The following is a 12466-nucleotide window of genomic DNA, read 5'->3' on the forward strand; positions in this document are numbered from 1 at the left end:
AAATTCAGCCAATAAAATCTCATCATAGTATACTGTACGTCATAGGTCTTCAACAGGGGGTCCGTGACCCCTAGGGGGTCCGCGAAGGTGCTGCAGGGAGGTCGCAAAATCTTTGGTCTTGGTAAAAAGATACAAAAAGGCAACAGTTGAGACATGGTGCGGCTGAAAAGTGGTCGTCTTAGGCCTCAACAGGTGTGGCTGCTTGAGGTAATGAAGAACAAGCACTGCCACTGCAAGAGGGGGTGGGGCGTTGGAGGGGGTGGGGGTGGGGCGGGGCGGGGTGGGTGGGGGTGGGGGTGGGGGGGGGGTGGGGGGGGGGGGGGGGTGGTGTGGGTGGGGGGTGACACCACCACAGCATTAGCCCTCTTTTAGAGGCTGGTTTTCATTCTCTGGTTCCTGCTTGACAAACAGAAACTCGCCCTGTCAGCTTGTTGCATCTCACAAGACAAAGAACACAATGACCCGAGGAGATGTTTTAATTCAGGATTTCAGACCCGTGTTACCTCTACATTTCTAAATGTACACCGATCAGCCACAACATTAAAACCACTGACAGGAGAACTGAACATCCAGCATCTTGTGACAATAAAATGTTCTGCTGGGAAACTTATGGACCTGGCTTTTGTGTGGATGTTAGTTAGACACGTACCACCCTCCTAGACCATAAATTTACCCCCATAAATTTATTTATTTATTTTTTATTTCTGGCTTAGAAAAAAAATAAAGATTTTGAGTTTTATTTATGTTTGTTTTGTGCAAAAAAACAAAAAAAAAAAACAAACCAAACTGTTCTTTTTACAGTCGTGACAAAAAGAGAAAGTAAAACTCAGCTGTGCCATAATTTGTAATCAGTGTTTATTTTCCCAACAGCCTAGTAAACCAATTAAACATGTACATAAAGTTATTTTTTAGACAGAGAAACATGCAAGTGGTCAAATGTCAGGAATGACCAACTTTGTCTAAGAAGGTTTTATATTAAAATGAAAAACATTCTGTTTTCAAAAGCTACACCGACGTGTTCACTGTACCACAAATCTCACTGCAAAGGCCATTCTTTTTTTATTAAGGCTCTAAAACATGTACAACAGAAGATCAAGATCATCTGATTCATTTATTTCATCACACTGTATTAAATTATGTATCATATTCAGGAGGCACAAACACTCTGTGAATGTTGACCTGAACTAATCCAGTAGTCGCACTGATCTGGACCAACACGCGGCATTCTGCTTGAACTATACAACACGCACACACACGCAGTGACAGTGTTTTATGAGACAGAGCGCTCACTAAGGTTTAGGCTTGACTCCCAGACACAGAGCTAGCTCATTTTTCTGGATCTTCCCGTCCTTGTTGACGTCACAGTGACGCAGAAGAACGCCTCGCAGCTCGTCCAGCTCGGGGCCCGTGAGGTTGGGCTGGAGGGGAGACAGCAGGGAGCAGGGGAGGGAGAGCAAAAGGCTTTTAGCGGGAAATGAGGTGTTGATAACGTGCAAACTGCACAAATGCTTTTTAGCCTTCAGCGAAGTCCTAGTGTTTACCTCCGGTTTATGGCTTGTGTATCTCAGGAGAGTTGGGACACAATGCCAGCGATTATACGCAGCCCATCCAGTCAAGGCTTTTGAGCTGTTAGCTACACTTGCAAGCTCAAAGTTATGAAATACGTTTTCAACTACATGAATTCTGCCTGATCTTTGATGTTGGACACAGACGTGGTGCCAGTTCATCCTACAGAACATTTTCCATTATTCATAATGTTTGTTTTTTTTTTTAAATCAAAGAAAAAAATTTTGGTTGACTGAAATTGTGTCTACTCTTTCCTCTCTAGATGGCCACAGACCACAGATTATCTAATACTTAACCAGTAAAGTATTTACAAGATATTAAATGATTTTAGCATGATTTTTTGTGGAATGAAATAACACAGGCAAACTCAGAGTTGTACACACCTCCTCACATTTAACAAAAACAAGTATTCTGGCACTGAACTTTGGTACTGATGAGAATTTGGTTGGACAAGCGGTAACTACAGATAAACATGTTTTTTTTTTTGGCAAAAGGTGCATTTAATCTTTGTTATATTTGACTGTATGAAAAAAGAAACACATTGTCTAATGGCAAACGTGTTCTGAGAAAAACTATTATGCTTTGATACAGAGTTTTTCTGGGTGAGTAGCAGAAATACGAATATTATAATACTCAGTAAGCCTCAATTAGTTTGTTTCACCCTAGACATTTTGACTTGTCACAGTAAGGAAGGGACAGATTAATAGTGGCTCGGGTTTCATAAAGTCTCCAGGTAAACCATGACAGTGCAAAAACCTCTTTTATGTGGAATGCAGCCGTCATCAAGCACTTTCCCTGCTGGGTCAAGTCAGAATGTCACAAGTCATTAAAAATAATACACGTGGAACAGTCTGGACTCTTACCCTGACCAGGCCCATCATGTCTTTAACGAAGCCATCCACCTCAGGACCCTCCAGCGCTCCCGTCTTACTCTGAACAAAGACAGAGCAAAAAAATAAATAAATAAATAAACAGAAAGAAATTCTCGTAGTTACTCACATTCAACTGTATGTGACTGAAACTCATCCTTAACTAAGGGCATTTTTATTTTTGTAATAATATTGGATAAAAGAAAAATGTGAATATGGATGTTTTCTGATTGTGCTAATCTCACACAGTTCAGACACACAAAGAACAAATTGTAAGTAAAATGTTTCCTGGTAAAAGACATATTACAGAACTTGTATTTCCTGTTCCTACGTTGTTTCTTGGTATGTAGTATCAACTATACAAAGTACGGCTTTAGGTCACAGCTTTTCACCCACTGTCTTAAAAATATTGCTAGTTTACAGAAGCAGCTCACATGTGTTTAAATGTCCAGGTTACAAACACTTTGCTGTGAAGCAGAAGAAACGCCGGTGCAACTTTAAATACAGTACGACCGTCCCTCCCCCTTTTACCACAGATATGCACAGAAACATGCTCAAATGTGATTTCTAATGAATACCACTGAAGCACTCAAGCATCTTTAAAATATGTAAAAAATGTAATCTGTAATTTTCTCCATACTTGCACTTTGTCTTAGACAAAGAGGTTGTTGTGTGATATGTGCCACTGAGGAAAATATAGACATAAGGACCAAAGGGATCACAAAGCTTCTTTGAACGGTGAAATAATTACAGACAGGAAAAAAAGCTTTGAGAAAGATCACTAGTCTGTGTAGCACCGGGCATCACATACACAATTACATGACTGTGGAGAATATAAGAAGCTGACCAGGGAGTCCTGAGTCCTTTAGAGCTCTGTAATTAATCAGAGCGACGTGTCCCAGAGTGTGTCTTGACTACATAATGGGTGACTTATTTAATTATATGCCAGTACAGAGTTAAGGAGAGCTAATAGACTGACTTTTCTCTCATACACACCACCACGTCGTATGAAAATCTGAGTGAGGAACTCAACCTCAGTGATGGCGAGAACCTTCATTTTTCTGTGGAAAGCTGCCATTACTGCCATCACATTATTATGACGCCCGCCTCATGTATGTTGCATCTTCCATTTGTGTACGTCATCAGAATTCACTTAATCACAATCCTATTTGGTTTCTTTTTAGAGCACGTTTATCATCAATATCTATTTACAATAGAGATTTTAGAGGCGCAACAGAATCCGATCACACGGCCGACGGTGTTACATAAACCAGAATAACTTTAGATTAGTAATCTGATTGATGTAATTGTGTATTGGCAATGAACCCACGTCTCCCTCCCCGTACTTTACTGTGCTTACAACGTCATAGTGGTCGAAGATCTTTTCAAAGTCTCTCTTTCTCTCGTCTGTACTGCAGGCCTTGAAAAATAAGAGGGAGTTGTTAAAGATCCGTAGAAAAAAGAAACTGTAGAAGGGCTTTAAAAACCTGGAAATAATGTACAAGGTCAACACTTACGTCCATCTTGAACTGGAGCAGGAAATTTTCATCTAAGGCTAAGATCCTTGGAAATGAACGCATATTTCAGTGTCAGGCGAAATAAGGCAAACGTATCTATTATCTACGTAGATGTATTTAAGTCTATCATTCATCACACACTGACTAAATAAACACAACACCCCATTCATGCGATTTGACAGAGTGATCCTAAACATCATACCTGGCCAAATCGTTCAGATCCAGTCGGCCATCCTTGTTTTTGTCAAAGATTTTCATCTGCGAAAGAAAGATGTAGTGTTAAAAGACTTATTTAGCTGCTGTGAAGCTGTGTTCCCAACACCACCCATGACTCTCGAGCCGGCTCACCGTCATGTTTGACTTTGAGTGCGAGTCGGTCTCTTCTTATTTGAAATCTATTATGAGCTGCCGGAGGGTTGGAGCTCCTCCAGAAGTAGCTAGAATTGAACGTCTTTGTAGGCTATTTCCCTCTGGGTCATTTGTAAGTAGACAGCTCACTTATATCACAAGTGAGAACCACTGTGCTGGTTTTCTGTTTAACAGCCGTACCTTCAACTCCATGTTCGGCGGAAATAATTAACTGCAACTACTTAAGTCTTCCAAACGTATGCTCATGAAATAAACATATCACAAATTTCAAATGTAATAAGGACAGCTGTTGCATGCACTTGTTTTCCATTACAAGGTTTGACCCTTAACCACCTCCAGTCAACCACTACATATGCATTAACAATCTCAGTCAGCCACAAAGGAGGAGGAAATCGATCCAGCTGCACACTGAGTTAAAAGAGGAGCAGGCATATATCATGAACCACATCCCTGCGACCCGTGACTGTACAGCACACATTTGTCCAGTGTTTCCCAAGGTTTTTCTGCAATTTTTGTAAATAAGAATATCTTTAGACACATAACACACTGAAGTCTCTCCTCGTTACCCATCGGCGTTCTGATGAAAACCGAGGGCGACGTTGATGCTGATGAAGATTAATTCTCTGTTGTACGTTTAACTTGGAACTCGCTCCCCAAACCACTGTTTTAGTCAAGTCGCTCAAGTTTTTGCATAATCACACCAAACAGGTTCTGCTCCAGTTTAACTATGGACGTATCTGTGCAACAGAGCCAGTGAGACTTGTGTTACTACCATTGTGTCGGTGTACTCATCCAGCTTGTCTGATGACACTTCCTTGTGGTGCTGCTGGAACAAGTCATTCAGGAAAGCCTAGGATACAAAGGTTTTCACATAATCAGACAAATAAACAGTTTTTACACTCAATTTACACATCATACAAAGGGTAGTCCTGGTGTTTAATTTCTAAAAAATAACCAGTGTTACCAACCATCTAAAATGAAGTATCTGTACTTTAGAAAAAAAAAATGTGTATGTGGTATTCGAGGTGTGAGAAACTGAACAATATGAGGATCTTGGTGAATGATGCAGCAGGAAACAGTGACTCTCCCTAAAGGGATGTGGAGTTGGTTGTGTTGTGTATAGGAGTTGTTAACAAACTCACCTTTAGCTCTTGAGCTGATATGTATCCGCTGCAGTCCACATCGTACTTCCTCCATATCTAGGAGAGGGCAAATAATAAAATAGCTACATGTGATGAACAGCAGTTATTGACAGACTTCATGTGGTATGAATACAAATGACTCAGTAGGACAGTAAAATCATTAAAGCGCTTGTGTCATCCTGTTTTACATTCACTGTGAGAGCTACAGTTTGACAGGGAAGTATCACAGCTGACAACAGCTTTTTTTCCTTGAAGACTTCCTCATATTTTACATGTCTTGTAAGACACTGATTCCTTTAAGTCTGAGCAGTTGCCCGCTGGTCAATCTGGTTTTACAATTTATGCAGGAAGACGTTCAATTCTTTAGAAAGTAGCTTTCGCTCCAGTTTCTCATTTGCGTAACTGACCTTGAATGAAAGAAGAGTCAAATGGTGCCAACATGAATTGCAGCCATAGACAACTAGTCCACCGGGACACATCCACACTTTTCATTCATTTTAATTCCGACGTATCTTCATTACCGTTCCTCTGCCGTAATGTGTGACCTCACCTTCATGAAATCGACACTGTTGTCCAGGTGGCTTTCTCTGCGGAAAACCAACAGGAAGTTTTCATCTTCAGGCAGGATCATATTGGCCAACTGGAAAACAGATCAGAGGGCAGAGGTCTGAGGAAGGAGGAGTAACTCCAACGATGTTCTGTGTGGGATCTTTTACGTTCAAGCCCAATGCCAAACACGTGCACGCGCAACCTCCATTAAATTTTGCTGTGGGTGCACCAGTCTTGAGTGTTTTATTTCCACCAGCAGTAAATGTCTGCTGGGGCAGAGGAGGAGTGCAGAGAGTTTTGTCTGAAGAAGAAAGTGATCAATGCAAGGACAAGAAGTGAACAGAGAAAACAAGAAAAGAGAAAATTCACTGCATTTTTGTGACGTCTTCTAATCATGAACAATTTAAGGGTCTGTTTAAATTAATTTCTAAGGCGAAAAAAAAATCAGATGAAACTGTGCTTTGTGAATTATCCTAAAAACATTTAAAGCTGTATGTGTTTGTGGTTGTTTCTATTATAATAAAGAATGAAGTCATATGCGATCTCATCTCTCTCATACGATTTGAGGTATCTAAGAAATATCCGCACAGCGAGACCATACGAGGAATTCTTTAGGTAATTTGGCTGAAACACCCCAGCAGCTCTTCTTGGCTCTTGTCCAGTCCGTGTTGCTCCTCTTCTGTTATGTCCTTTAACAATGTTATGGTTCCATTAGAAGATTAAAATGCCCGCGATCGTCTGTCTAATTAAAAGTCAAGCAGATACTGCAGTCATTTTACTCATGGAGTTGAACTATGGCCAAGCTGTCAGAACAAGCGCAATGCACCAAGAGAGACGCCAGCCAAAGCAGATCGACACACTAGTCCCTGTTGGGCGTTTCCCACAACATATTTCAGTAGAAGCATTAAAAAGTTACATTTGTTAGTTGTTTTTTTGTAACCGCTTGTCCTCTGGAATGTCGCGGGAGGCTGGAGCCAACTCCAGCTGTCATTGGTAGACACTGGGAGAACATGCTCCACACAGAGAGGCACCAGTTACCCAGTGGATCTGAACCTAGAGCGTTCTTCTACCACACCATTGCGTCGTTCTGTATCAAAACAAACTGAGGTTTAATTTCATGGGTTTCCTAATGGGGATCAGGGACTTTCCGGTCTGAGTCAAAGATGCACGAAAAGATTTTATCTACCACCATCTGCTAGTTGATCTGCTGTGCGAAACAGCCCAGTACTGGTCATACTCAGAGCACAGACAGCAACTATTGGTAATGAATGGCAAATCTAAAACAAAAACCCAAACCAAAATGTAAGTGCACTTTTTAAAATGAAACCATAACCACATCACATCTCATACGTAAGAGGCAGTGTTGTTGTCATAATGTAAAACAGTGACATGCAACGGCAGAATATACTGTACTCTGACTGACACACACTGGAGTGACTACCGGTCATGTGACACTGAGAGCTTCCTCAGCTCTTCATTCTGCTTTATCACAGGATATTGTGGCTTTCTGACTTCCTCCTGATGCTAAAGTAGCTGCAGAGCAGAATCAACGTATCATGAGCAAACATTACAAACATTAAATAAATCGATTTGGCCAGAAACTACTAAATAAAAAAACCCTGCACAGGTGGTTTCTTTAAATAATCTAATATTATCATGACTTGCACCTACTTCACATTATGGGCTATCACTGTCTATGTGAGCAGTTTTTCTATTCATAAACAGTAATGGCCACATTTCTATATATTCAGATTTTGATGGCATGATGTTGGTATTAAAATGAAATTACTAAATCTCACTATCAATTCCATACACACATCCAGAGGCCTCTCATTGACCTGACAAGACAATCATCTCTGATCCACCTGATCCATCTGATCAGAAGGCCCATGTCTATTGTCTGATGAACCACAATTACACATTAGGAAGGTGGTCATAACGTTATGTACGATCAGTATATATATTCTGACCATTACAGCTGCGGCCCTCTACATGCTTCACCGGGTTCACGCACACTTGGATCTACCAGGTGGATACAATGTGCATTCAACACCATCCAGCCCCTCTTCCTCCAGAGCAAGCTGGAGGACATGGCCATCGATCCCTCCTTCACTTCCTGGATCACACACTACCTCACAGGGAGGCAGCAGTTTGTCCGGCTGAGGAACATAATCAGTGGCATTGAGCAACACGGGTGCTCCTCAGGGGACGGTTCTGGCACCTCTCCTGTTTACCCTGTTCTTCTTTCGGAGGGTCAGATCCTTCAACATGTGTAGTGAAATGCTACTCATGTTCTACCAGTCAGTGGTCGCCAGTGCTGTTTTTTTGATTCAAAGAGACTCTGGACAGACTGGTTAAAAAAGGCTGGGTCTCTGATTGGCAGGAAGCTGGTATCACGGGGGACTATTGTTCAGAGGTACACATGCAACACATTGCATTCCATCCTGGACCACATCAGACACCCCCTTAATGACATCCTGCAGGGGCAGAGAAGCAGCAACAGTGGGGGGCTACTCTCACTACGCTGCAGGACTGAGAGGTTCAGGACGTCCTTTGTCCCCACAGCCATCAGGCTGGACAACGCCACTGTTTAAATGCTTAAACGCTGACTTGTAAAATTGTAAATTGGTCAACTGTACATACATGTTAAAATCTTATACATATTTCCAGTCCTCCTTCTCCCTTTGCACTGTTGATTTCGTTGGTGTGTCACGTTGCAGTCTGTGTATGTTTGTGTACAAGCTACTCGTACCCAAGTAGTGTAGTACAAGTAGTAAGTATTTTTCTATTCTATTATATTCCCCACATAATTGAACATAAATTATTCCAGTGCAATCCATCCACGGACACGGTGTCTGAAAGTTCAGATTGTCAGAACATGAAACTACAAAGAGCTTTGAACACTTTTCCTGTTCCTGTAAATCAGTGCCTTCAACAAGCCACTCGCAGCGATAATGTATTGATTTTCTTTTATGAGTAAAAGCCAGTGCTTTTTGGGTGTGTGGGTGCAGTACAGTACAATCCAGTAATGGATTGGCCTAATGAATCTTGAAAATATTCTTCCTCTGAAGGAAAACCCATTCCAGTTCATCGTGCTGATGAAGAGTCACAGTGATGTGCCAGAAGCTGCAGCAATTACCCAGAGTGGAGCCGAGAAAGCAGCGTCATCCAAACACGTCCCCTGTGATTCTTGGGAACAGCTGCAACCTGCTAAGTTACCAGTCCTGTTGCATTTAATTGAATGAATTGACTCAATCAAAAAGTAATTTGAGAATTAACCTTTATTAATCGCAAGCAATTTGTTTTGGATGTTTGAATGTCCCACTTGACAATCCTAAAGAGTCGCTGTTTAGCCTCTCAGCAGATTTTCTCTCAGCACTATACGGCTTTACGGACGTTGTGACTATAGTGTCGGTCGTCCCCTGTCCATGCTTTTACTGTAAGAGGATGATTTAGCATGACTTTCATTCCAGTCCAGGAAATTAGTTTCTGTTCTGGGTATGAGAAACATACAGGCTGCGTCATCGTCATGGATACATGAGCTAAATAAAAGATGAAGAGGAGATACAGCGGAAGATGAGGGAGGGGTAGTCAATGAGGAGAAGATAGAAGACAGAAGGGGATGGGGGGGGCAGACTGGAGCCACGACCCATAGAGGAGAAGATGAAAGTCACATTTAAAGACAAGGATATAGTCTAGACAGACAGCAGCATAGATGGCATGTCCCACATTTTATCCACATCTTATACAATACATTTTGTTTATATATCAATCACCTTTAATAATGGTGAATGAAGGCGTGATTCAAAGACACGGAAATTGTCGTACCTCCTGAATCTGTAGTTTCCCATCGGCAGTGGCATCGTAGGCAGACATAAACCTCTTCTTCAGTTGCTGGACTCGCTCCTCAGTCACATTCTCCTGTAGAGAGACGACAGATCAAAATAAAACGTGGATGTTCTTACATCTGTCCAACGTTAGACCTGCTCACCTGGATACAGTCATGCTGTGAAGTACATTAGACACACCAAGGGAAACGGAAGACACGTTTACACTAATTGGTTCTCATTGAAACTAAATGAAATACTTTTCTGGTTGAGTCACCTTTATTTTTAGCAATGTCACCATGGACACTTATTTAATCGAAGAATGTCTTTTCTCAAGGTCTGCCTTCACACTTAAACCTTACATAACTGTCCTTGGCCTAGACATTAAAGGAGGAAAGTGCTTTATACCTTGTCATACCTATGTGTCCTATAAAGAATCAGAACTACTGTCACTCAAGACATGTGAATGCTGTTAAGAGTTCTGATAACCTAGCTATTTATAACCTTAAGAAGTTGCATGTGCCACATGTTTATCTGAGATTTTTTTTTTCTCTCAACCAGAGCTCAGGTGAATTGAAATGAAGAAAGCAAGAACACTGTAAATTATTTAAGCATCTCATCTCCCACTGTCACTTTTCTGACCCTCAGCCCCTGCACTGTAACTATAGAAACCTGTTGATCTGTGCTCTGAATCATCAGTCCATGCAGTGCAGAGCACACAGTTTACAGACTAAAAGGCGCCAGACCCTCTCGCTCCCCGTCTTCAACCATAAGCTCACACTCGGCCCCAGCAGCGACGTGTTGCTAGGTAAAATTTTAAAGCACACATAATAATATTCAATTTAATCTGCACAACTGAGTATTAGCACAGCATTGTTTCCCCACTATAAAATAATCGTGCGTGACACTTCAGTTTATTTCTCATTGAAAAGTGAATGTGCTGCACACATGCTGATTGTTTAGTGATGATAGACAAACAGTAGATAGATACATAATTAATGGATATAAACTAGAGGAGATAACAGAGGGTAAAGAAAATATATGACTGCATAATGACTGTGTTTTTGTACCCTGAGAGGAATACACCAAACACTACTTCCCCCGGGGGCCCATCATGATGGAGAGCAAACATTAGATGGACAAAGTGGCATGTGGTTGGTGGTCTGTTTGTTTTAGCACAACCCAATTAGTATCCAAGGGAGTCCATGTACTAATAGATGTATGCTCAATCTTTACTTAGCATAACAGCATTCAACTTTGCTCAGTAAACATAATGTGCACACGCACACACTAAAAAAAAAACACACACACATACACACACCCACAAATGGTTTCCTTTCGAGTCAATTTGTAACCAAGGGTAAGGGCTTTTCCTCTGACGGTTCCCAGAGCAGTTTAATTGTGTTGCATCTGACATCCTTACAGTCACCCCACCCTTCCGGATGGCTGCATCGAGGATAGGTTTCCCACACAAAACTGGTCGCAGATCCTGCAAAATGCTGCTAATTGAAGCTGTGATTTCATCAAACTGAGACTGAACACTGGAATATGACAGCAAAATTTCAATATTAGTGGCAAATTTAAAAATCAACTGTTGCTGCAGACCAGCTGAAATAATGCGCCGTGGAATGAGTGAAAGGAATTGCAAACGCAGGCCTTCATTTAGATCGCCGCTCATAAGGCATACGTGCATTTGCCAGTGTCGACCTGCAGCTCTGTGCCCGTGCAGCTGCACTTGATGTGCATGAATTCATCCACACAATATTGACTCACCTGTGGACCCAGGCTTTTCATCATGTGACGAAAGAAGTCATCGAGCTCTCTGCCTTCAATGTAGCCATTATCTGCCACAATTAAAACAAAAAATAAAAACATGTCATGAGGTTGTTTCCTGTAAGATGCGAGCAAGACTGTCATGAGGAAGTTGCTGGCAACTTCATACTGCTACTCATTACTCTGCATAGTCTCCATTGTGTCTAGCTTCTTTGACATGCCAGAGCTTCACTTAGAAATTGCCTGTATTCACTTGTTCATTCTTATATTGCAACTTTAATTCTTAAAACTTTTACACACATGAATTAGAGTTTTCCTGATACATTAAGGCCAGTTGGTATCTCCTTCTAGAGCATAAATGTCTAGTATAATATTGTTTTGTGCGTATTGATGGGGGAAAATGGAAACATATCTTTAAATAAATGAATGAATCTTACCGTCTGCATCAAAGTGTTGCCAGATTTCCAGGAACCCAGCTGCATCCAGATTATCAAAAGCACTGTCCATTTTAATAAAGGAAGCTGTCAACTTTGACACTTAAGAAAGTCTGAGGTGGCAAACTGTGGTGTGCTGCTCAAAAGCCAGCCGGTTGTCTGACATATGTTCTGTATGACTTAGAAAAAAAGCCAAGACCACACCTCTTATGTGTAAGAGAGGGACTGAGAAAGAGAGAGGAAGAGGAGGCCATCTGGTGGCTGTGCTGTAACACTACAAGGCAGATTCTTTATTTTTTGGCTAATTTGACTTAGACTTGCTTTAATGTCATTCAAAAAAATATACCACGGGTGCATTTATTAAATGAGATTTGCTAACTTGGTTCACAGTGGAGTAGACACGAAATTATCTAAAATACA

The 12466-nt window shown here is 41.3% G+C and overlaps 1 protein-coding gene across 1 annotated transcript; it reads right to left on the bottom strand.

Moving 5' to 3' along the window:
- Window positions 1-833: 833 nt before the first annotated feature.
- On the bottom strand, window positions 834-12222 carry LOC125015886 (secretagogin-like). Its single transcript, XM_047597927.1, has 11 exons — window positions 12050-12222; window positions 11613-11683; window positions 9841-9933; window positions 6014-6103; window positions 5464-5520; window positions 5094-5171; window positions 4155-4210; window positions 3953-3998; window positions 3796-3855; window positions 2430-2498; window positions 834-1418 (listed from the first exon to the last, which is right to left on the bottom strand). Exons 1-11 carry the CDS (start codon window positions 12117-12119, stop codon window positions 1290-1292), a joined length of 819 nt encoding a protein of 272 aa, XP_047453883.1. The 5' UTR covers window positions 12120-12222; the 3' UTR covers window positions 834-1289.
- Between the last annotated feature and the right edge of the window lie 244 nt (window positions 12223-12466).

Source organism: Mugil cephalus, chromosome 11, assembly GCF_022458985.1.
Source record: "Mugil cephalus isolate CIBA_MC_2020 chromosome 11, CIBA_Mcephalus_1.1, whole genome shotgun sequence".
Lineage (NCBI taxonomy): Eukaryota > Metazoa > Chordata > Actinopteri > Mugiliformes > Mugilidae > Mugil > Mugil cephalus.